At 41.3% G+C, this 25,656-nt stretch overlaps 2 protein-coding genes across 6 annotated transcripts in view; one reads left to right on the top strand and one right to left on the bottom strand.

Annotated features, from left to right (window-relative positions):
* LOC133639437 (cilia- and flagella-associated protein 70-like) overlaps positions 1–6,398 on the top strand; it is a 54,511-nt gene extending 48,113 nt beyond the window's left edge. For all 3 annotated transcript variants that reach the window (XM_062032734.1, XM_062032730.1, XM_062032741.1), the window contains 5 exons: positions 1,153–1,314; positions 1,427–1,516; positions 4,252–4,353; positions 5,458–5,505; positions 5,578–6,398. In XM_062032734.1, coding sequence (XP_061888718.1) covers positions 1,153–1,314; positions 1,427–1,516; positions 4,252–4,353; positions 5,458–5,505; positions 5,578–5,676 — 501 coding nt within the window. In that variant the 3' untranslated portion in view covers positions 5,677–6,398. The remainder of the gene's footprint in view (positions 1–1,152; positions 1,315–1,426; positions 1,517–4,251; positions 4,354–5,457; positions 5,506–5,577) is intronic.
* LOC133639459 (transmembrane protein 138-like) lies at positions 725–25,646 on the bottom strand. 3 transcript variants are annotated; one of them, XM_062032764.1, is made up of 5 exons: positions 25,499–25,646; positions 25,249–25,420; positions 19,753–19,828; positions 11,419–11,603; positions 725–1,299 (listed from the first exon to the last, which is right to left on the bottom strand). In XM_062032764.1, exons 1-4 carry the CDS (start codon positions 25,510–25,512, stop codon positions 11,491–11,493), a joined length of 375 nt encoding a protein of 124 aa, XP_061888748.1. In that variant the 5' UTR covers positions 25,513–25,646; the 3' UTR covers positions 725–1,299; positions 11,419–11,490. The 3 variants fall into 3 exon arrangements, with proteins under 3 accessions (XP_061888748.1, XP_061888751.1, XP_061888759.1); XM_062032767.1 differs by lacking the exon at positions 725–1,299 and adding an exon at positions 1,801–2,169; XM_062032775.1 differs by lacking the exon at positions 725–1,299 and adding an exon at positions 4,243–5,692.
* Between the last annotated feature and the right edge of the window lie 10 nt (positions 25,647–25,656).

Consider the following 25,656-nt stretch of genomic DNA (forward strand, 5'->3'; position numbering starts at 1 on the left):
GGTTAATGCTTTCCAGCTTGACGAAGCTTAAAAATGCTGTTGCTAACGACGCCATTGAAGCTAACTTAGTATAACGGGACCTCACAGAGCTATGATAAAAACATTAGCACTCCACCCATGCCAGCCAGCCCTCACCTGCGTTCCAGCGATCGACGGAAGGACGAAGGACTTCACCACGATCATCCGTGCGGTCGGTGGCTAGCGTCGGCTAGCGCGTCTGCTATCCGAGTCAAACTCTTCCTGGTTGTGTTGCTGTAGTCCGCCGGTAATACACCGATCCCACCTACAACTTTCTTCTTTGCAGTCTTCATTGTTCATTAAACAAATTGCAAAAGATTCACCAACACAGATGTCCAGAATACTGTGGAATTATGAGATGAAAACAGAGCTATTTTGTATTGTATTCAATGGGGTACTGATACTTCTGTTTCACTGGTTACGTCACGCGCATACGTCATCATCCAAAGACGTTTTCAACCGGAAGTTTAGCGGGAAATTAAAAAATGCACTTTATAAGTTAACCCGGCCGTATTGGCATGTGTTGCAATGTTAAGATTTCATCATTGATATATAAACTATCAGACTGCGTGGTCGGTAGTAGTGGGTTTCAGTAGGCCTTTAAACCTACTACAATACTGTATGGTCATTATGGTGGTACTTGGAGAGCCAAGTGTTTTCTGAGGTGGTACTTGGTGAAAAAAAGTTTGAAAACCACTATAATATATCCATCCATCCATTTTTTACCGCTTGTCCCTTTCGGGGTCGCGGGGGGGTGCTGGAGCCTAATAATAAATGAAAAATAAACACATTTGCCTGAAGGACAAATACAAAAATCTAGTTGGATCAGAATGCAGAATACTGTATTTCATGAAATATTCATTTGATCGTCCAAATCAAATCAAGTCAGAAAGTCCGAATAAAAGAATGAAGACATTGTTTTGTTAATGTGCTTGGCATGCCAACAAGCAAATATCTTCAACTTCAGACTCGCAGAAGACATCTGCTGTTTCAGCCAAAAGTGACAAACGTAGCTGAAGAAAAGCAACCCCAAACCTCGATGCTACCACCGCCAATCTTCACTGTGTTTTTAACATGAATGACTTACCCGCCTGACGGCAATGTTTACCAAGGTGTTATCCGCGCTCTGAGCAGGTTGCAGATATGTGGGCTCTAAATGGACACTGTCACTACTTCTCCGGGTCGTTCGCTGATGCGCAGGGGTGTTATGAACGCAGCCTGGAATTCCTGCAGCAGCCATCAGACACCCACATTGTGCTTCTGCGCCTGGGCTCCATTTATCTACAGGAAGAGAAGGTCAGACACAAACATACACTGACTGATATCTATTCGCCAATCACAACTGTATGTGTGTGTCTCTATTATGAGAGAGCAAGCAATTTAATTCAAACTGTCCTTTCCTTAATAGTTTGAGCAAGCAAAGTTGGCCTACGTCCGAGCCTGTGAAACATCTCCCTCCTGCCTTACCTGGTTGGGCCTGGGTATCTCCTGTTACCGGGTAAGGCGTCACATGTAGCGTTACAGCAGACCTGGGCAAATTAAGGCCCGTTAAGCCAGTGTTTTTCACTAGTGTGCGGTGAGATACAGTCTGGTGTGGCTTGGGAGATTATCTAATTTCACCTATTTGGGTTAAAAATATTTTTTGCAAACCAGTAATTATAGTCTGCCAATTATGTGTTGTTGTTGAGTCTCTGCACTGTCTGGAGCTCGGCAGAGTAACCGTGTAATACTCTTCCATATCATTAGGTGGCAGCAGGTAGCTAATTGCTTTGTAGATGTCGTTACAGCGGGAAAAGGTGTCTAATGCTTAAACCAAAAATAAACAAAAGGTGAGTGCCCCTAAGATTGCACACACGATTGCACCGTGCATAGACAAGCAACCAAACAAAAGCGGTGTTCCACATCATGGTCTGTTGGGGTGGGGGGAGCATGGTCAGAGACAGGAGCAGACCCAACAAAGCAACCAAGAGAGCCGACTCCACCCTCGGCCGCCCACCAACTCTCGGCCAGTGTCCAGTCCGCATGGATGAGCGAGGATGCTTCCAAGGAGGCCGAGGCGTCCGATACCTGCTCATTCAGCCAAGACACCATGAATCTTGTCCGGCAGCACTAGCTCCACAGCCCTGTCTCTTCATCCGCATCTCCTCCAGTCTTTCCGGTGTGGCAGATCCAGAAGCCCACAAAAAAGCACAGCAGAAGTCACGAAAGTGCTACCCCTGGTCACACAGTCCCAAAGGGTCCCGTACCAAAAGGCAAAAAAACCCCCACATGAAAACAAGAAACACAGTAACACAAAAGGATGATACAAGAGCCCAGACCTCCTGCCACCAGCAGCCACTACAGCGGCGCCATCTCATTCGTTATGAACTGATCAAAATTCAATGGTCAAATGAACGTCAGAACCCGACTTTGATTAAAGGCCTACTGAAACCCACTACTACCGACCACGCAGTCTGATAGTTTGTATATCAATGATGAAATCTTAACATTGCAACACATGCCAATACGGCCGGGTTAACTTATAAAGTGCAATTTTAAATTTTCCGCTAAACTTCCGGTTGAAAACGTCTATGTATGATGACGTATGCGAGTGACGTCACTAGTTAAACGGAAGTATTGGTACACATTTGAATCCAATACAAAAAAGCTCTGTTTTCATCTCAAAATTCCACAGTATTCTGGACATCTGTGTTGGTGAATCTTTTGCAGTTTGTTTAATGAACAATGAAGACTGCAAAGAAGAAAGTTGTAGGTGGGATCGGTGTATTAGCGGCTGGCTGTAGCAACACAACCAGGAGGACTTTGACTTGGATAGCAGACGCGCTAGCTGACGCTAGCCGACGCTAGCCGCCGACCGCACGGATGATCGGGTGAAGTCCTTCGTCCTTCCGTCGATCGCTGGAACGCAGGTGAGCACGGGTGTTGATGAGCAGATGAGGGCTGGCTGGCTGGCGTAGGTGGAGCGCTAATGTTTTTATCATAGCTCTGTGAGGTCCCGTTGCTAAGTTAGCTTCAATGGCGTCGTTAGCAACAACATTGTTAAGCTTCGCCAAGCTGGAAAGCATTAACCGTGTATTTACAGGTCCAGGGTTTAATAGTATTGTTGATTTTCTGTCTATCCTTCCAGTCAGGGGTTTATTTCTTTTGTTTATATCTGCATTTGAGCCCGATGCTATCACGTTAGCTCCGTAGCTAAAGCGCTTCGCCGATGTATTGTCGTGGGGATAAAAGTCACTGGGAATGTCCATTTCGCGTTCTCGACTCTCATTTTCAAGAGGATATAGTATCCGAGGGGGTTTAAAATACAAATCCGTGATCCACAATAGAAAAAGGAGAGAGTGTGGAATCCAATGAGCCCTTGTACCTAAGTTACGGTCAGAGCGAAAAAAGATACGTCCTGCACTGCACGCTAGTCCTTCACTCTCACGTTCCTCATCCACGAATCTTTCATCCTCGCTCAAATTAATGGGGTAATCGTCGCTTTCTCGGTCCGAATCTCTCTCGCTGCTGGTGTAAACAATGGGGAAATGTGAGCAGCCCTTCCTCCTGTGACGTCACGCTACTTCCGGTACAGGCAAGGCTTTTTTTAATCAGCGACCAAAAGTTGCGAACTTTATCGTCGTTGTTCTCTACTAAATCCTTTCAGCAGAAATATGGCAATATCGCGAAATGATCAAGTATGACACATAGAATGGATCTGCTATCCCCGTTTGAATAAAAAAATGTCATTTCAGTAGGCCTTTAAATGTCGTGAAAAAGCAGGTGCTTAACATCAGGAACTAATTTAACAAGTTCTCAATGTTGTTTCAATGTCTGGTGCCTGCTGGGTTACATGTAAAGTCAATCTGGTTTCCATAAAGAAAATATTTGAATGGTTTGTTTTGTTTTATTATTTAGTCTAAATCACAAGTGTCTATTACTTAATAATTTTTTTTTTTTTTAAATACAAAAGAAAACACATTGTTATGCTATATAAGTAGGGCTATATAAGTAAATAAGTATACATAATAAGTATATATATATATATATATATATATATATATATATATATATATATATATATATATATATATATATATATATATATATATATATATATATATATGTATATACTGTATATATATATATATATATATAATAAGTATATAAGTAAACATTGATTGATTGATTGTTTTCCTTTTATCCTTAAGGGAGCCTATGCTATAAATGTGTCTTTGTGTCTTGAGTGTGCAGCGAGGGGAACTTAGTCTGGCTGAAGAAGCTTTGACGGAGGCCAACCACTTGAACAACCAGAACGCAGAGGTGTGGACCTACCTGTCTATGATCTGCCTCAGGGTGAGTGGCATCTGATCAGAGAACACTCTTGTACAGGGGTGTCAAACTCATTTAAGCTCAGGGGCCGCATGGAGGAAAAATCTATGCACGCGCGGGCCGGAATATTAAATACATGACATTCAAATTAAAAAATAAAGACAACTTCAGATTGTTTTCTGGTAACACTTTAGTATGGGGAACATATTCTAAGTAACAAAGACTTAATTTAGAGGGTTAGGGTTAGAGGGTTAGGGTTAGGTTTGGGGTTAGGGGGTTAGGGTTAGAGGGTTAGGGTTAGAGTTGGAGGGTTAGGGTTGGAGGGTTAGGGTTAGAGTTAGAGGGTTAGAGTTAGGGTTAGTTGTATAATAAGGCCATGCAGAATAAGGCATTAATAAGTACTTAATAATGACTAATTAAGAGCCAATATGTTACAAATTTGCATGTTAATAAGCAACCAATTAATGGTGAATATGTGTTGCCCATACTAAAGTGTTACCTGTTTCTTTTTCTTACTTTGGCCAAAAATAGAACAAACACATCCTAAAAAATATTACAATAAAAATATAGAAAAAAATTCTGGCAGCGATAAAGTTTAGATCCATGAAGGAAAGAAGAACGTGAATGAATGTTTATAACTGAATACATTTACATATGCATAGAAATTAGTTTTCTTTTGTATTATTATTATTATTTGTTTTATGAATGAAGTAATGTTTATGACAACCTTTTTCCAAAACACAATATAGAATGTGAGATATAACAGGATAATGCATGCATTTATCATTTGTTTTCAAAACAGTTACCAAAAAGTGGTACCCCAAAAATTTACTGTGGGACCCCATTTTTATGACTTGATGGGGTCCCTGGGACCCTATTTTGAAAACTCCTAGCGCCAACACTGATGGAGTATTGGTGCGTGCAGAACAGCAGCAGGCGGCTGTGGCCTGCGGGCCGATTCTAATACTAATCAAATATCATCCAGGGGGCCATAGATAATTCATCCGGCCCGCGGGCCTTGACTTTGACACCCCTGCTCTAGTACTTCAATGCAACAAATCCCCCACGCAGTGGAGTGAGATTGACCTTCCACGGTCATCATACCTAAACTCTATGAAATCTTTTTAGTGTGACAGACTTGAGGAGGCGGAGTTGTTCTACAAACACGCTCTCAAGGTGAGTCGGACTGATTCCGCCGCCCGTACGCAAACGCTTTGTCAGCTCATTTTCTGTTGTCTTGGTTCACAGTTCAACTTGAAGAGCACCGAGCTTCAAAGGGAGGTAAAGGAGCTGCAGGATCAGGCTCGGATCGGTTCTCTGGCATCATGCTTCCAACCATATTCTTGACATGTTGCTTTAAACCCTAAAAGCAAAACGCATTACCTGCTAAGATCCAAATAACAAGTGCAAAATAGCCCATGCAAAGTAAAAACTGAGTGTGCTGGTGATCTACTAAGACTGCGTGTGTAATTGATAACCCTGTTTAAATGAGGCGTTTGCGTGTATATCGGCTGTCACCATGGAGACACTCATTTCCCTCCATATCCATGACATCATATGCTCCTACGGTCCAACCTGTGCTTTTTTTGTTATGTTGTGGAATATGCAGCAAATATAATATAAACCACCTTTTTTTAGATAAATAACCCAAGGTGCATTCTGGGAGGCGCCGGTGTTGTGATGGTGCGTCGGAAATAATCCAGACACTAAACAATGCATATTGCAAGAGGGTTTTTGTTTCCTTTTTTTTTTTTTTTTTTTTTTACAAAGTAGGTACAGTACAGGCCAAACGTTTGGACACACCTTCTCATTCAATGTGTTTTCTTTATTATCATGACTATTTACATTGTCGATTGTCACTGAAGGCATCCAAACTAGGAATGAACACACGCGGAGTTATGTACTTAACAAAAAAAAGGTGAAATAACTGAAAACATGTTTTATATATATGCTAGATTCTTCAAAATAGCCACCCTTTGCTCTGATTACTGTTTTGCACACCCTTGGCATTCTCCCGATGAGCTTCAAGAGGTAGTCGCCTGAAAAGGTTTTCCTAGTTTTGATGCGTTCAGTGACAATCTACAATGTAAATAGTCATGAAAATAAAGAAAACACATTGAAATGAGAAGGTGTGTGCAAAATTTTGGCCTGTACTATATGTAAGAACCCAACATCATTTGAAATATGAATTTTTTTTGATTCAGCCTCCTGAGTCAGTTAGCAGCTATGAAATTATAAAATAATATTGCTGAATAGACAATATGCCTAATCATTTTTTATTTCTGACAGCTGGAATATTCTCTCTCCATTGCCTGTCTTTGCAGCTCAATCGCCTCCTTTGTCGCGTTTTGCATTTTGCAAGAACATTCCAGAAGTGCCAAATATAGCCGTAAAACAGCGGCCGCAGAATATATCCTTATAAATCTTTTGATAAATCACATTGCGAGTGCAAAATGATTATTTTTGCTTCTCCTTTCCCATTTTCGTGGGTGTTCTAATAATCAGCATAGTGGATCAGTTTTGCGTGTACTGTCAAGTTTGCACGTGTCCTTAATACACGCTTAACATGTTGTTTTGCTCTGTATTATTCCTGAATAATCTCCAATACTCCTGGCCTTATGCGGACCATTGCCCCAAATTGGTGCCATTCACTTGTTGTAACACTCTCAAAATAAACTTGCATTTCTGTATTTTTTCAACTGTAAATCTGATACTACGCATGTATAGGACTACAAAACCGGTGAAGTTGGCCCGTTGTGTAAATGGTAAATAAAAACAGAATACAATGATTTGCAAATCCTTTTCAACCTATATTCAATTGAATAGACTGCAAAGACAAGATATTTAATGTTCAAACTGGTATATTTCAAATTGTTTTTGGAAACCGTGGACGTCGTGTCCTCCGGAACAAAGAGGAAAAGAACCATCCGGATTGTTATAGGCGCACAGTTGAAAAGCCAGCATCTGTGATGGTATGGGGGTGTATTAGTGCCCAAGGCATGGGTAACTTGCACATCTGTGAAGGCGCCATTAATGCTGAAAGGTACATACAGGTTTTGGAGCAACATATGTTGCCATCCAAGCAACGTTATCATGGACGCCCCTGCTTATTTCAGCAAGACAATGCCAAGCCACGTGTTACATCAACGTGGCTTCATAGTAAAAGAGTACCGGTACTAGAGTGGCCTGCCTGTAGTCCAGACCTGTCTCCCATTGAAAATGTGTGACGCATTATGAAGCCTAAAATACCACAACGGAGACCATACTTGCCAACCCTCCCGGAATTCAGCGCCTCTCCCGAAAACCTCCCGGAAGAAATGTTCTCCCGAAAATCTCCCGGAATTCAGCCGGAGCTGGAGGCCACGCCCCCTCCAGCTCCATGCGGACCTGAGTGGGGACAGCGGCGACAGTCTGTTTTCACGTCCGCTTTCCCACGATATAAACAGCGTGCCTGCCCAATCACGTTATAACTGTAGAATGATCGAGAGCTAGTTCTTGGTTTCTTATGTGGGTTTATTGTTAGGCAGTTTCATTTACGTCCTCCCAGCGCGGTAACAACACACAACAACAGCAGTCACGTTTTCGTCTACCGTAAAGCAGTTCGTCTGCCGTAAACAGCAATGTTGTGACACTCTTAAACAGGACAATACTGCCATCTACTGGATAGCCTCCGGAACACTGAAATGCAAGTATTTCTTTTATTTATATGTATAATAAATTATATATATATATATATATATATATATATATATATATATATATATATATATATATATATATGTATATATATATAGCTAGAATTCACTGAAAGTCAAGTATTTCATACATATATATATATATATATATATATATATATATATATATATATATATATATATGAAATACTCGAGTTGGTGAATTCTAGCTGTAAATATACTCCTCCCCTCTTAACCACGCCCCCAACCACGCCCCCCGCCCCAACCCCAACCCCCGAAATCATATATATATATATATATATATATATATATGAAATACTCGAGTTGAATGAAATACTCGAGTTGGTGAATTCTAGCTGTAAATATACTCCTCCCCTCTTAACCACGCCCCCAACCACGCCCCCCGCCCCAACCCCCGGAATCATATATATATATATATATATATATATATATATATATATATATATATATATATATATATATATATATATATATATATGAAATACTCGAGTTGGTGAATTCTAGCTGTAAATATACTCCTCCCCTCTTAACCACGCCCCAACCCCACCCCCCGGAATCGGAGGTCTCAAGGTTGGCAAGTATGACGGAGACCCCGGACTGTTGAACAACTTAAGCTGTACATCAAGAAAGAATGGGAAAGAATTCCACCTGAAAAGCTTGAAAAATGTGTCTCCTCAGTTCCCAAACGCTTACTGAGTGTTGTTAAAAGGAAAGGCCATGTAACACAGTGGTAAAAATGCCCCTGTGCCAACTTTTTCCGCAATGTGTTGCTGCCATTAAATTCTAAGTTAATGACTATTTGCAAAAAAAAAAAAAGTTTGTCAGTTCGAACATTAAATATCTTGTCTTTGCAGTCTATTCAATTGAATATAAGTTGAAAAGGATTTGCAAATCATTGTATTCTGTTTTTATTTACCATTTACACAACGTGCCAACTTCACTGGTTTTGGGTTTTGTAATCAAAATGTGTTTTAGCCCATCTCAGGCAACTTTATTTCATTTTTATACAAGTTCCCTATAATGACGATGACTCATTTCAGGTACAGGGCAGAAAGGTACAGGAGTGGGTTTCTAGAATAAAATGAGCAAATACAAGAAATATGGCTACATCTCTTGTTTGCCCCGTGAGTCCTTGAGTTTGTGGTGACCGCAACGCAACGTGACGTGAAAATCTGGCAACTGAGTTCAGTTCAAAACTTGGAAGATTAACATTTTTGCAGCACAGTCCTAAAAAGTGTTCCTGTTGTGTAGAGCAGTGTTTTTCAACCTTTTTTAAAGGCCTACTGAAATGAATTTGTTTTATTTAAACGGGAATAGCAGATCCATTCTATGTGTCATACTTGATCATGGCGATATTGCCATATTTTTACTGAAAGGATTTAGTAGAGAAAATCGACGATAAAGTTTGCAACTTTTGCTCGCTGATAAAAAAAAAACCTTGCCCCTACCGGAAGTAGCGTGACGTCACAAGCGGTAGTGCTGCTCACAATTCCCCGTTGTTTACAATGGAGCGAGAGATATTAGGAGCGAGAAAGTGACGATTACCCCATTAATTTGAGCGAGGATGAAAGATTCGTGGATGAGGAACGTTAAGAGTGACAGACTAGAATGCAGTTCAAGAGATATCTTTTTTCGCTCTGACCGTAACTTAGGTACAAGCTGGCTCATTGGAATCCACACTCTCTCCTTTTTCTATTGTGGATCACGGATTTGTATTTTAAACCACCTCGGATACTATATCCTCTTGAAAATGAGAGTCGAGAAGGCGAAATGGACATTAACAGTGACTTTTATCTCCACGACAATACATCGACGAAGCTCTTTAGCATGAGCTAACGTGATAGCATCTGTCTCAAATGCAGATAGAAAGAAAATAAATAAATCCCTGACTGGAAGGATAGACAGAAGATCAACAATACTACTATCAGGAGACACCGAACCAAACACTGGACATGTAAATACACGGTTAATGAGTATTCGACGCCTGTCGAAGCCTGGCAATGCTGTTGCTAACGACGCTAACTTAACAACGGGACCTCGTCAGAGCTATGATAAAAACATTAGCGCTCCACCTACGCCAGCCAGCCCTTCTCCGCTCATCAACACCCGTGCTCACCTGCATTCCAGCGATCGACTATGCGGTCGGCGGCCCGGAGACGTAGGAAGTCAAGGTGAGTTCGCCGCTAGCGCGTCTTCTATCCAACAAAGTCCTCCTTGTTGTGTTGCTACAGCCAGCCGCATACACCGATCCCACCTACAACGTTCTTCTTTGCGGCCTCCATTGTTCATTAAACAAATTGCAAAAGATTCACCAACACAGATGTCCAGAATACTGTGGAATTTTGTCGAAGAAAACAGAGCTGTTTGTATTGTGTCCAAAAGGGTCCAAACACTTCCGTGGACCTCGCGAAGTCACGCGCATACGTCATCCTCCAAAGGCGTTTTGAACCGGAAGTTCCCCGGGAAATTTAAAATTGCACTTTATAAGTTAACCCGGCCGTATTGGCATGTGTTGCAATGTTAAGATTTCATCATTGATATATAAACTATCAGACTGCGTGGTCGGTAGTAGTGGGTTTCAGTAGGCCTTTAAGCGAGGCACGTTTTTTTTTTATTTAAAAAAATCCCACTACAGAAAATGTCAACAAACGACACTCAGTAGCGTATATTGACCAAATATGACCAAATACGATGCAATTGTTCGAAATGAATTGAAACCATAACATATCTCAAAGTAGGCCTACACAGCAATTAGCTACCTGCTGCCACCTACTGATATGGAGGAGTATTACATGGTCACTCTGCTGATCGTGAGACAGCGCAGACATTATAATTATTGGTTTGCAAAAAAAAATGTTTGGGCCAGTTAGGTGAAATTGCATATTTTCCCACAGCACACCAGACAGTGGTTGAACAACGCTGGTATAGAGGAACTTGGACCATGGTAAACACATTGGCAGATCCTTACATTGACATTTTGACTTTTGTGTTGTATGCCTTGGTTGCCTTGGCTAAATTCGAACCCTGCAAAAGTAATAGACCAAAATCTAATGTCTGGTTCTCTGGAATATACAAATAATACAATAAGTGAAGGGAGAAATCTGGCCCATCGGTGTGGTTAATATCACATTGCAGACACACAGCTATATAGTCGAAAATAATAAATACAAACATTGAAAAAACATGCAGTATAAATAGGAAAAAAAACGAAAAGGACACGCATGAACATTCAAACTTCGATTTAATGTTTTGGCACATTTTACATGAGCATATTGTTCATGCGTGACACTTTCAGTAATTGCTACAAAGTATTGAACGTGCCAGTTACCCATCCATGTATTTCCGGTACCCAATGACCAAAAACAACCCTTACCATTCTAAGAGATCCACTTGGTCCCATTGTCCATGTTCCCGCCGGTTTGTCTGTTGATAAACAAAACGGGCGTCAGTGTCTGACCCGTTCAAAGACGTCTCGCAGCCACGGTGAGTCCTCGTAGAGGCGAGGGTCCCCCAAATACTCCGAGGTCCTCTTGTAGAAGTAGTAGTACAAGACGGAAGCTGTCGGCACACATGAATACGTAAAAGTGCAGAACAAAACACTGATGAATAAAACATGACATTATTAAATAATGCAAAATATCTCATTTTACTGCCCTTTATAGCTACTCTGTTCAATTCTAATACGCTAAATACAAAACCCCAAAACCAGTGAAGTTGGCACGTTGTGTAAATGGTAAATAAAAACAGAATACAATGATTTGCAAATCCTTTTCAACCTATATTCAATGGAATAGACTGCAAAGACAAGATATTTAACGTTCAAACAGGAAAACTTGGTTTTTTTTTGCAAATATTAGCTCATTTGGAATTTGATGCCTGCAAACATGTTTTAAAAAAAGCTGGCACAAGTGGCAAAAAAGACTGAGAAAGTTGAGGAATGCTCATCAAAAACGTATTTGGAACATGCCACAGGTGAACAGGCTAATTGGGAACAGGTGGGTGCCATGATTGGGTGTAAAAGCAGCTTCCGTGAAATGCTCAGTCATTCACAAACAAGGATGGGGCGAGGGTCACCACTTTGTGAACAAACGCGTGACCAAATTGTCCAACAGTTTAAAAACAACATTTCTCAACCAGCTACTGCAAGGAATTTAGGGATTTCACCATCTAAGGTCTGTAATATCACCAAAAGGTTCAGAGAATCTGGAGAAATCACTGCACGTAAGCGATTATATTACAGACCTTCGATCCCTCAGGCGGTACTGCATCAAAAAGCGACATCAGTGTGTAAAGGATATCACCACATGGGCTAAGGAACACTTCAGAAACCCACTGTCAGTAACTATAGTTTGTCGCTACATCTGTAAGTGCAAATTAAAACTCTACTATGCAAAGCGAAAGCCATTTATCAACAACACCCAGAAGCGCCGCCGGCTTCGCTGGGCCCGAGCTCATCTAAGATGGACTGATGCAAAGTGGAAAAGTGTTCTGTGGTCTGACGAGTCCACATTTCAAATTGTTTTTGGAACCTGTGGACGTCGTGTCCTCCGGATCAAAGAGGAAAAGAACCATCCGTATTGTTATAGGCGCAAAGTTGAAAAGCCAGCATCTGTGATGGTATGGGGGTGTATTAGTGCCCAAGGCATGGGTAACTTACACATCTGTGAAGGCACCATTAATGCTGAATGGTACATACAGGTTTTGGAGCAACATATGTTGCCATCCAAGCAACGTTACCATAGACGCCCCTGCTTATTTCAGCAAGACAATGCCAAGCCACATGTTACAACAGTAAAAGAGTGTGGGTACTAGACTGGCCTGCCTGTAGTCCAGACCTGCCTCCCATTGAAAATGTGTGGCGCATTATGAAGCCTAAAATACCACAACGCAGACCCCCGGACTGTTGAACAACTTAAGCTGTACATCAAGCAAGAATGGGAAATAATTCCACCTGAAAAGCTTCAAAAATTGGTCTCCTCAGTTCCCAAACCTTTACTGGGTGTTGTTAAAAGGAAAGGCCATGTAACACAGTGTTAAAAATGCCCCTGTGCCAACTTTCTCAGAATGTGTTGCTGCCATTAAATTCTAAGTTAATGCTTATTTGCAAAAAAAAACAAGTTTCTCAGTTGGAACATTAAATATCTTGTCTTTGCAGTCTATTTCACTCACCTATTTCATGGGCGGAATAGGTGAGTCCCCATTACCTGCATTGTGAACTGCCTCTTCCTAGCAGTTTTTCACTATTTAGAACACACAGGAAAGAAAAATACATCTTTGTTCTTGTCTCACATGGGGATTGTGTCAAGACTTGGTCTTTGGCGTGGTTTGCTCTCCCGTGGTGCAAAAGAAATGGAACGGACGTGGCGTGCAGGTAAAGACATAGTTTAATTATAACTATAAACTACAAAGTACAAACAAAAGGGTACAAACAAAAGGCGCTCACAGCGGAGGTAAAAAACTTGACTAGGAAAACAAAAGGCGCGCACAATGGCGGAGAACTATGAACATTAAACAAACAAAAACTTACGTGACAAGAGATGAAACAAGAACTAACGTGACAAGGAACTGTGGACATGGCATGAATGGGTGATGTCGCCAGGACGAACAACAGAAACAGAAAAGCCTATATAGTGACAACAGGTGCGTGACTTAACTGTCAACAGGTGCGTGACATGACAATGTGAAAACGTGAGACAGGTGTGTGTGAGTACAAACGTGGAACAGGTGAAACTAATGGTTGCTATGGTGACAAACAAAACCAGGAAGTGAAACAAGGAACTAAGGAAGTGTCCAAAAAACAAAACAGCACATGGCCAAACAAAAACATGAACACAGACATGACAGAACCCCCCCCTTACGGACAGATCCCAGATGGCCAAAAACAAAAAACAGGATCAAGAGTCATGGGAGGGAGGGAGGGGGACATGGCGGTGGGTCGCCAGACCAGGTGTCCCCGAATCCACCGGGGCAGAGTCAGGTGGCGACGTCGGGTAGACCGCCGCTGAACCTGACGAGGTGGGCGACCTGGGAATGGCCACATTCGTGGCAGACGAGGAGGTCGGCGCACCTGGCGTGGCGGACGCCCATGGAATGGCCACATCCTTGGCCGACGAGGAGGTGGGCGCGTTGTCGTGGCAGGCGGCGAAGCTTGGCGTGGTGCGTCAGGCGGCGAAGCTTGGCGTGGTGCGTCAGGCGGCGAAGCTTGGCGTGGTGCGTCAGGCGGCGAAGCTTGGCGTGGTGCGTCAGGCGGCGAAGCTTGGCGTGGGGGGTCTTTGTCTTGGCGTGGGTGGTCTTGGCCTTGGCGGTCTTGGTCTTGGCAGCGTGGGTCATGGTCTTGGCAGCGTGGGTCTTGGACTTGGACTTGGCGTGGTTGGTCTTGGACTTGGACACTTGGCGGTTCTTGGTCTTGGTCACTTGGCGGGTCTTGGTCTTGGTCACTTGGCGGGTCTTGGTCTAGGTCACTTGGCGGTTCTTGGTCACTTGGCGGTTCTTGGTCACTTGGCGGTTCTTGGTCTTGGTCACTTGGTGGGTCTTGGTCACTTGGCGGTTCTTGGTCTTGGTCACTTGGTGGGTCTTGGTCACTTGGCGGTTCTTGGTCTTGGTCACTTGGCGGGTCTTGGTCTTGGTCACTTGGCGGGTCTTGGCGTGGGGCAGCCACGGGCGGCACTTGGCGGCGTGGGGAAGCCACGGGCGGCACTTGGCGGCGTGGGGCAGCCACGGGCGGAACTTGGCGGCGTGGGGCAGCCACGGGCGGCACTTGGCGGCGTGGGGCAGCCACGGGCGGCACTTGGCGGCGTGGGGCTGCGACTGGCGGCACTTGGCGGCGTGGGGCTGGTACTGGTGGCGCTTGGCGTGGAGCAGGTACTGGTGGCGCTTGGCGTGGAGCAGGTATTGGTGGCGCTTGGCGTGGAGCAGGTACTGGTGGCGCTTGGCGTGGAGCAGGTACTGGTGGCGCTTGGCGTGGAGCAGGTACTGGTGGCGCTTGGCGTGGAGCAGGTACTGGCGGCGCTTGGCGTGGAGCAGGTACTGGCGGCGCTTGGCGTGGAGCAGGTACTGGTGGCGCTTGGCGTGGAGCAGGTACTGGTGGCGCTTGGCGTGGAGCAGGTAGATCTTGGCATGGTCGAAAAACTGGTGGTGGTGGTCGTGCTGGTGGCTGTGGCTTGGCAGGTCGAAAGACAGGTGGTGGGGGTCGTGCTGGAGGCTGTGGCTTGGCGTGACGAAAGACTGGTGGTGGGGGTCGTGCTGGTGGCTGTGGCTTGGCAGGTCGAAAGGCAGGTGGTGGTGGTCGTGCTGGAGGCTGTGGCTTGGCGTGACGATGCTGACCCACCCCAACTGAACAATTCCCAGCCCTAGCCCCCCCCTCAAGGAGCGGATCCCAGACGCGCTCCCCGCGGTCTGGAACCGTCTTTTGGGGTGGGCGGAGGGGGTTCAGGAGGAGGGCAGAATCCTCCCCTCTAAATTGTCCAAAAGGTCTTTCGTTCCCCCCCACCTGGGCTTTTGTGGGTGAAAAAAAAATTTCTGACTTGGGCGTGGCATGAGTCCTGGGGGGCGGGGCATGAAAATTGGGTGACTGTGATTGACAGGATCTGATTTCTAAAAACATGTCTTGGTAATGTTTAATCATGGATTTAGAGTCTTTGGTTGGATGTGGCTGACAAGAAAAAGAGTTCAGGGGAAAAAAATCCATGACGTCACCCACTGGCAGCGGCGTGACGTCGTCCTGGGGAAGCCGGGCTGGCTGCAGCTCGTTTCCGCCCGGAGGGGGAGGAGCTTGCGGGAACGATGCGTCCTTTCCAATGCTTGTGGAAGCCCTCCCTGACGTCCTTCGTTGGGAGCGGCGCTTCCGGGACTGCGGTGACGCAGCGCCATCCTCGGACCAAAGGGAGCTGATTGGCACCAGTTTGCCGGTCGGACCCCACATGAGATCCCTGCGCTCCATGGGGGAATGGCGGAGCGTCTCGGCCTCCATGGCGCGCAGGACCTCCCACGTTACCTCGTCAAAATTGTCCCATTTTTTTGCGGGAGAGCTCTCGTGCTGGCGACATCTGTCATAACTTGGTCTTTGGCGTGGTTTGCTCTCCCGTGGTGCAAAAGAAATGGAACGGACGTGGCGTGCAGGTAAAGACATAGTTTAATTATAACTATAAACTACAAAGTACAAACAAAAGGGTACAAACAAAAGGCGCTCACAGCGGAGGTAAAAAACTTGACTAGGAAAACAAAAGGCGCGCACAATGGCGGAGAACTATGAACATTAAACAAACAAAAACTTACGTGACAAGAGATGAAACAAGAACTAACGTGACAAGGAACTGTGGACATGGCATGAATGGGTGATGTCGCCAGGACGAACAACAGAAACAGAAAAGCCTATATAGTGACAACAGGTGCGTGACTTAACTGTCAACAGGTGCGTGACATGACAATGTGAAAACGTGAGACAGGTGTGTGTGAGTACAAACGTGGAACAGGTGAAACTAATGGTTGCTATGGTGACAAACAAAACCAGGAAGTGAAACAAGGAACTAAGGAAGTGTCCAAAAAACAAAACAGCACATGGCCAAACAAAAACATGAACACAGACATGACAGATTGTGGTGATTGTGTGGTGACAATTCAATAAAAAAGTGTTTTGGTCTGATTTTTTCCATTAAACACTTCTGAAAAATAAACCATTCATCTAATTGTGTGAATTTTCCAAAACATTCACACATAGTTTTGTACACCCAAATTCATCTATTTATTAAACTTCTTTTTCTTCTTCTCCAGATTTTGGCGCGCTCTACCTTCCACATTTTTCATCCGATTCAAACTGTTCCAACTTCAAACTGTTCAGCCTATTCACGAATCGCGGGCTTTCCCCTTGACAAAATTCCAAAAATTCACAGATTTCCCAGAATTCCAGGTTTTTCGGAAATGTTTCCCTTTCAAAATGAATTGGCCATTTTTCAAACTTCCACCATTTCCACATTTTTCAACCGATTCAAACCATTCCACCTTTAACATATTCCACTCATCCTGGAAATTCAAACTATCATTGTTATAAGTTAAAAACGTTTCCAGGAATTCAAAACATTCCTCTTAATCAGGAAAAAAAACAAAGTTGTTTTTTGAACTGGAAAAATTCCCGGTTTTCACGAAATTCCTTAATACCATTTCTTAATTAATAAATAATTAATAATGTTACTACTTCAACATTTCTCGATAGATTTTAAAAATTCCAACACCAACCATTTCAACTCATTCAGAACATTTAACTATTTAAAAATGTTCCCAAAAATTCCCTCTTTTGCCAAAATTCTTAAATTTCCATGAAATTCAATTTTTCAAAGTTCCACAACTCCCACATTTTTCATCCGTTAAAAACCGTTAAAACTCCACAATATTCAGCCTGTTCAAAATTGTGTCCACTCCTTCAAAAAAATTTAAAAATTCCCGGATTTCCAAGAATTCCCAGTTTTCAGGGACAATTTCCCCATTCAAAATGAATTGGCCATTTTTTAAACTTCCATCATTTTCACATTTTTCAACCGATTCAAACCATTCTACCTTCAACATATTCCCCTCATCCTGGAAATTCAAACTGTGATTTTTCCAAGTTCAAAAAATTCCAGGAATTCCCAGAATTCCCTTTTTTTCAAACCCTTTTTTGATCATTTTTTCTGGTGACTACTCATTCCACCTATTTCAACCCACTTCAACCGTTCCACTGTCCAAATATTGTTCTTAATCAGGACAAAAAACAAAGTTTTTTTTTAACTGGAAAAATTCCTGGTTTTCCCAAAATTCCTTAATATCTTTTCTCAATTAAAAATGTTACTACTTCAAATATCTCGATTAATTAAAAAAATTCCAACACAAACCATTTCAACTCATTCAGAACATTCAAGTATTTTACCATTTTCCCTACAATTCCCGCTTTTCCATGAAATTCCCATTGAAATTAATGGGGCATTTTTTGAAGTTCCACAACTTCCACATTTTTCATCCGATTCGAACCGTTCCAACTCCAAAATATTCAGCCTGTTCAAAATTGCGTGCTTTCTTTCAACAATTTAAAAAATTCCAGGATTTTCAAAAATTCCTACTTTTCAGGGACATTATCCCCATTCAAGATGAATTGGCCATTTCTCAAACTTCCACCATTTCCACACTTTTCAACCGATTCAAACCATTCCACCTTCAACATATTTCACTCATCCTGGAAATTCAAACTATCATTTTTACAAGTTAAAAAAAATTCCAGGAATTCTCAGAATTCCCTTTTTTTCAAACCCTTTTTTGATCCTTTTTTCTGGCAACTACTCCTTCCACATTTTTTAACCCACTTCAACCGTTCCACCGTCCAAACATTTCTCTTAATCAGGACAAAAAACGAAGTTATTTTTAGAACTGGAACAATTCCTGGTTTTCCCAAAATTCCTTAATACCATTTCTCAATTAAAAATGTTACTACTCCAACATTTCTCGATCCAACACAAACCATTTCATCTCATTTAGAACATTCAAGTCTTTTAAGATTTTCCACAAAATTCCTGTATTTCCCGAAACTTTCATGAAATTCCCATTGAAATGAATGGGACATTTTTCAAAGTTCCACAACTCCTACATTTTTCATCCGATTCAAACCGTTCCAATTCCAAAATATTCAGCCTGTTCAAAATTGTGTGCTCTCTTTCAACAATTTTAAAAACTCCCGTATTTCCAAGAAGTCCCAGTTTTCAGGGACATTTTCCCCATTCCAGATGAATTGGCCATTTTTCAAACTTCCACCATTTCCACATTTTTCAACCGATTCAAGCCATTCTACCTTCAACATATTCCCTCATCCTGGAAATTCAAACTATCATTTTTCCAAGTTCAAAAAAATTCCAGGAATTCTCAGAATTTTCTTTTTTTCAAACCCTTTTTGATCCTTTTTTCTGGCGACTACTCCTTCCACATTTTTCAACCCACTTCAACCGTTCCACCGTCCAAACCTTCTTAATCAGGAAAAAAAACGAAGTTGATTTTTTAACTGGAAAAATTCCCGGTTTTCCCAAAGTTCCTTAATACCATTTCTCAATTAAAAATGTTAATACTTCAACGTTTCTTGATCGATTTAAAAAATTCCAACACAAACCATTTCAACTTATTCAAAAAATTCAAGTATTTTAAAATGTTTCAAAAAATTCCCTCTTTTCTCGAAATTTACATGAAATTCCCATTGAAATTAATGGGACATTTTTCAAAGTTCCACAACGCCTACATTTTTCATCCAATTCAAACCGTTCTAACTCCACAATATTCAGCCTGTTCAAAATTGTGTGTTTTCCTGCAAAACATTTTTTTTAAATCCTGGATTTCCAAGAATTCCAGTTTTCAGGGACATTTTTCCCCATTTAAAATGAATTGTCAAATTTTTAAACTTCCACAATTTGCACATTTTTCAGCCTATTCAAACCATTCCAACATCAACATATTCCACTCATCCAACTAACACTTTCCCAAGTTTCAAACTTAATTCCGTTTTTCCTGGAAATTCAAACTCTTTAACATTCAAACCATTTCAACATTCAAACTATTCTTACATTCATACGTTTGTAATACATTCTGTCAGCATTTCAGTTCAACTTCAGAATTGGAGCATTCACACACAATTCCTTCAGGAATTGCCTCATCTAATTCTACATTAGGTTTGCATTATAAAGAAGAGTAAATGTCTTACCGGCTCTTTGGAACACAAACAGCACCTGAAGGCCATCTGTCCAAATAAATCTGTTGGTATTTAGCCATCGCAGATTCTGTAAATATAGAGAAGCATTACTGTTGACTTTGCTTTTAACGCAATGTATTCAATGGGAAGAAAATAAATCCGAAGTAAATGCAACATAATGCACATTTTTCTTTAATTAAGCGACAATAAAAAAGAAAAAGTGGTAGGAATCAGTGCCTTCGATGCCAGATGTCAAACCAATGTGATGCCTCTGGGAAAGGAGTTTTCAGAAGTGCTGAACAGTGAACCATCCTCAGGAGAATACCATATGCTTGAGGACTCATAATCCCCCCCTAAAAACTGATATTAATACTACTTTTTACTTGCTTACTTTAGAACAAAAGTGCCCAAAGTGGGTCCCCGGGGCCACATTTGGCCTACCAAGTAATTTCGTCTGGCCCACCAAGTGGTGGTTTCCCAAAATTAGTACAAATTCCTACTGACCTCTTTTAAAGGCCTACTGAAACCCACTACTACCGACCACGCAGTCTGATAGTTTATATAGCAATGATGAAATCTTAACATTGCAACACATGCCAATACGGCCGGGTTAACTTATAAAGTGCAATTTTAAATTTCCCGCTAAACTTCCGGTTGAAAACGTCTATGTATGATGACGTATGCGCGTGACGTCACTAGTTAAACGGAAGTATTCGGACACCATTGAATCCAATACAAAAAAGCTCTGTTTTCATCTCAAAATTCCACGGTATTCTGGACATCTGTGTTGGTGAATCTTCTGCAATTTGTTTAATGAACAATGAAGACTGCAAAGAAGAAAGCTGTAGGTGGGATCGGTGTATTAGCGGCTGGCTGTAGCAACACAACCAGGAGGACTTTGACTTGGATAGTAGACGCGCTATCCGACGCCAGCCGCCGACCGCACGGATGATCGGGTGAAGTGCTTCGTCCTTCCGTCGATCGCTGGAACGCAGGTGAGCACGGGTGTTGATGAGCAGATGAGGGCTGGCTGGCGTAAGTGGAGCACTAATGTTTTTATCATAGCTCTGTGAGGTCCCGTTGCTAAGCTAGCTTCAATGGCGTCGTTAGCAACAGCATTGTTAAGCTTCGCCAAGCTGGAAAGCATTAACCGTGTATTTACAGGTCCATGGTTTAATAGTATTGTTGATTTTCTGTCTATCCTTCCAGGCAGGGGTTTATTTATTTTGTTTCTATCTGCATTTAAGCACTATGCTATCACGTTAGCTCCGTAGCTAAAGTGCTTCGCCGATGTATTGTCGTGGAGATAAAAGTCACTGTGAATGTCCATTTCGCATTCTCGACTCTCATTTTCAAGAGGATATAGTATCCGAGGTGGTTTAAAATACAAATCCGTGATCCACAATAGAAAAAGGAGAAAGTGTGGAATCCAATGAACCCTTGTACCTAAGTTACGGTCAGAGCGAAAAAAGATACGTCCTGCACTGCACTCTAGTCCTTCACTCTCACGTTCCTCATCCACGAATCTTTCATCCTCGCTCAAATTAATGGGGTAATCGTCGCTTTCTCGGTCCGAATCGCTCTCGCTGCTGGTGTAAACAATGGGAAAATGTGAGGAGTCCTTCCTCCGGTGACGTCACGCTACTTCCGGTTCAGGCAAGGCTTTTTTTATCAGCAAACAAAAGTTGCAAACTTTATCGTCGATGTTCTCTACTAAATCCTTTCAGCAAAAATATGGCAATATCGCGAAATGATCAAGTATGACACATAGAATGGATCTGCTATCCCCGTTTCAATAAAAAAAATTCATTTCAGTAGGCCTTTAAGCTCACACAATCATTGATGGCATGTCCACAAGGCTAACAAGTTACCATCTATCAAATATGATGACTTCTGCTACCATATATTTGTCGTTATGGGTCTAAACCAGGAGTGCCCAAACAAATGTAAGCCTGCGTGGGCCATTTTTGTACAAAACCCAAAACCAGTGAAGTTGGCACGTTGTGTAAATCATAAATAAAAACAGAATACAATGATTTGCAAATCCTTTTCAACTTATATTCAATTGAATAGACTGCAAAAAAAAATATTTAATGTTCGAACTGGGAAACTTTTTTTGCAAATAATCTTTAACTTAGAATTTAATGGCAGCAACACATTGCAAAACAGTTGGCACAGGGGCATTTTTACCACTGTGTTACATGGCCTTTCCTTTTACAACACGTTTAGGAACTGAGGAGACCAATTTTTCAAGTTTTTCAGGTGGAATTTATTCCCATTCTACCTTGGTGTACAGCTTAAGTTGTTCAATCTTCTTGTTTGACTTAGAAAACTCCCGTATTTTGCTCTTCTTTCCAGGCGTCCTACCCTTCCCGTATTGTTGACGTATTTGAACTTTCACTTTTTTCATGATTGTTTTCGGCAGAGAATGTTATCCACATTTTGCCCCGGTTTTCATATATACCGTCTCGGTTATCGTAAAGCCTAACTCATCTGTTTGTAATCATACGCATAATCAGATGCCCAAACAAAGAATCCCAATTGTTGGCGACTTAGTCTGTTTCTATTACTGCAAAATAATCCACTGTGGGGTCAAAGAAAGTTGCGCATGCCAGCACTTTGATAAAGAAGGTGAGATACGCAATTGCTTTCTAAAAACAACTGGTAGCAAAGTACAACGAAGGTGGTGTCCGTGTGGCTTTCTGCTCATCCCTGACCTCTCTAACAAGAGTCCTCAATAAAGGTAAAACGGAGGTTAAATGTTCACTGCAAAAACTGAAATATAAGTAAGATTAAATATCCAAAATAAGGGTGATATTTGCTTATTTTCTGTCTGATAAGATAATTCTTCTCACTTAGCAGATTTTATGTTAGAGTGTTTTACTTGTTTTAAGTGTTTTGGTCCTAAATGATCTCAGTAAGATATTACAGCTTGTTGCTGAGATTTTATGACCTATATTGAGTAAAACATACTTGAAACTAGAATATCACCTGTTGCAAAGCTGTTTCATCAACACTCACAAGTATAAAACTGCTTTTTCAAAGTAATCATTTCTTATTTCAAGCATGAACTAAAAAATCATGACTTTGACGCAATTGTGTCTCATAATTAAAACAGATGACAGCCAAATGGACTTTGCTGTTTTATTTTCAGTGAAACAATAGAAAACACGTACTCATATAGTAGTACAGTTGGCACAGTACAGTAAACTGACAGTTAATATTTAAACGTTTAACATGTGACATATCAAACAATTTTGAACAGAAATAGTTCATGCACATTCAGATAAATTCTTCAAAATTACAAAAAAAAATTTGGCCGGGGGCCGGGCTGTAAATATATATATATATATATATATATATATATATATATATATATATATATATATATATATATATATATATATATATATATATATATATATATATATATATATATATTTGCCTGAGTGGCTAGTGGACCACGAGAGTAACAAGCGGTTGCCTTATTGCCTTCCATTAAGAAAAATAAACTAGTTTTTAGTATTTGCTGGTTTCAAGAAATGTAATGCCGAGCGAATATCATTATGTCAAGATAATGTCACTAGCATTTACTTAATTTAAGAACATTTTTCAACATATTGAGAAAAAAGGTCTCATATTTGTTTTTTCTATCAAGAAAAGTGCACTTGTTATTAGTGAGAATACACTTATTTCAAGGTATTTTTGGGTTCATTGAGGTTAGCTAATTTGACTTGTTTTGGAAAGTCTTGACAAGCCAAATGTTCTTGTTCTATTGGCAGATAATTTTGCTTAGTTCAAGTAAAATACCCCTAATTTTTGTATTTTTTTTCCTTATTTTTGAACACTGACTTTTTGCAGTGTTCATTTGACAAATTTTCCAGACTATGAGCTGCTATTTTTATCCTTTGCTATGAACCCAGCGGCTTATGAAACGGTGCGACTAATCGATGGATTTTTCTTTGCTAACGGCTAACGACCCGCAAAGACTGAAAAGGTGTGTTATTTCTTGTGCTGTGGCGGCAACTTTTGGACGAGTTTGCTCACTTATAGTGCTGCAGGTTGAACATAAAAAGTATCTCCTTCTGTTTAGTGCCATGAACCCGAAGTACAAGTGCCGTTTCGTCTTCTAGTGGTCAATAGCGTTTCTACTCGTACGGTTTGCTCATTCATCACTCCAATATTTGTACGTTTTACAACATAACAAAAACTAATCATATTTACTAAATCGTCCCAAGTGTGATGTCTGTAGGAGGTTTTTCATGCATATTTGTATGTGCAAGTGCAATGTAATCATTAGCTAATATGCTAACACGTTTACAAGTGTCTGTGTTAGTATTATTAACTCACCATGGAATTCTGTTGGTTTTGTTTCAGTTTCGTAAATTCACCAAAACGTGAAGGTGGAGTTATTGAGTCTAATTAGCTTATTGGAGAGCCAGCGTCCGCAGGTAGTGGGTCCATGACGATGACTTCTGTTTTGTTTGATCAGCCCTTTTACTGCCGTGTTACAGGCACTGTTTGGAAACAATTAAGGTATGTAAATAAACATTTACAAAATATTTTTTGTGTAAATAATTAATTTCACAACATATAAATCTGCGGCTCTATAGTCTGGTGCGGCTAATATATGGAAAATATTTTTTTCTTCTAAAATTTTGTGGGTTTGGCTCCATAGTCCAAAAAATACGGTATGTGTATTTCACATTGTTTTTGGGTGTTTTTTAGACGGCTTTATAGGCAGAGTAGATGACTTCCAATTACCTGCATTGTTAGCCACCTCTTACTAACCATTTTTCATTATTTAGAATGCACTTTAAAGAGTTAGGGATTGTGGATGATGGGCAAATTGTGTTTTCTTTAAGTATAGTTTTCCCTCAGACATTAGCTAATATGCTAACACGTTTACAAGTGTCTGTGTTAGTATTATTAACTTACAATGGCATTCTGTTGGTATGGTTTCAGTTTCGTAAATTCACCAAAACGTCACAGTGGAGTTATTGAGTCTGTTTAGCTGATTGGAGAGCTAGTGGGTCCATGACGATGACTTCTGTTTTGTTTGATCAGCCGTTTTACTGCCGTGTTACAGGCACTGTTTGGAAACAATTAAGGTATGTAAATAAACATTTACAAAATATTTTTGTGTAAATTATTATTATTATTAATTTCACAAAATATACATCTGCGGCTTTATATCTGGTGCGGCTAATATATGGAAAATATTTGTTTCTTCTAAAATGTAGTGGGTTTGGCGAAAAATACGGAATGTGTATTTCACATTGTTTTTGGATGTTTTAGACGGCTTTATAGGCAGAGTAGATGACTCCCAATTACCTGCATTGTTAGCCGCCTCCTATTAGCCGTTTTTCATTATTTAGAATGCACATTAAAGAGTTAGGGATTGTGGATGATGGGCAAGTTGTGTTTTGTTTTAAGTATACTTTTCCCTCAGACATTCAAACGGAAATGAATGTATTGTATTTGTGCAAAATCTCTTCTTTCACTTACCATGATCCAGGAATGGAGTATTATACTGAATGTCAGATAGAGGGCAGAGAGCATTAGCAGCGCTCTAAACCTCTCCAACAATACGGCCACCAGTCCGACCTGGAACACGTACGTGTTGAACAGCATCAAGAGAATGATGATGAGGTTGAATAGGATGGCGATGTCCTGAATGCTACCAGTAAAAGACGCTCGTTAGAGACTTGGAAAGGGATGTAGGTTGACCATGACCATGTTTCTTTGTGGAACTTACATGAAAAGTATCATCTGGACCGCTTGTTCGTGCCTCAGCAGCTCGCTGAAGGAGTTGACAAACAGGTCAAAGGAGAGCAGACTGAGCTGAATAAGCAACACAAGCGAGTAGTTGCCGGTTTGGAGCGGCTCCGCCCCATAGGCTGGCCGCCCCGCCGG

The sequence above is a fragment of the Entelurus aequoreus genome, linkage group LG02, assembly GCF_033978785.1.
Source record: "Entelurus aequoreus isolate RoL-2023_Sb linkage group LG02, RoL_Eaeq_v1.1, whole genome shotgun sequence".
Taxonomy (NCBI): Eukaryota; Metazoa; Chordata; class Actinopteri; order Syngnathiformes; family Syngnathidae; genus Entelurus; species Entelurus aequoreus.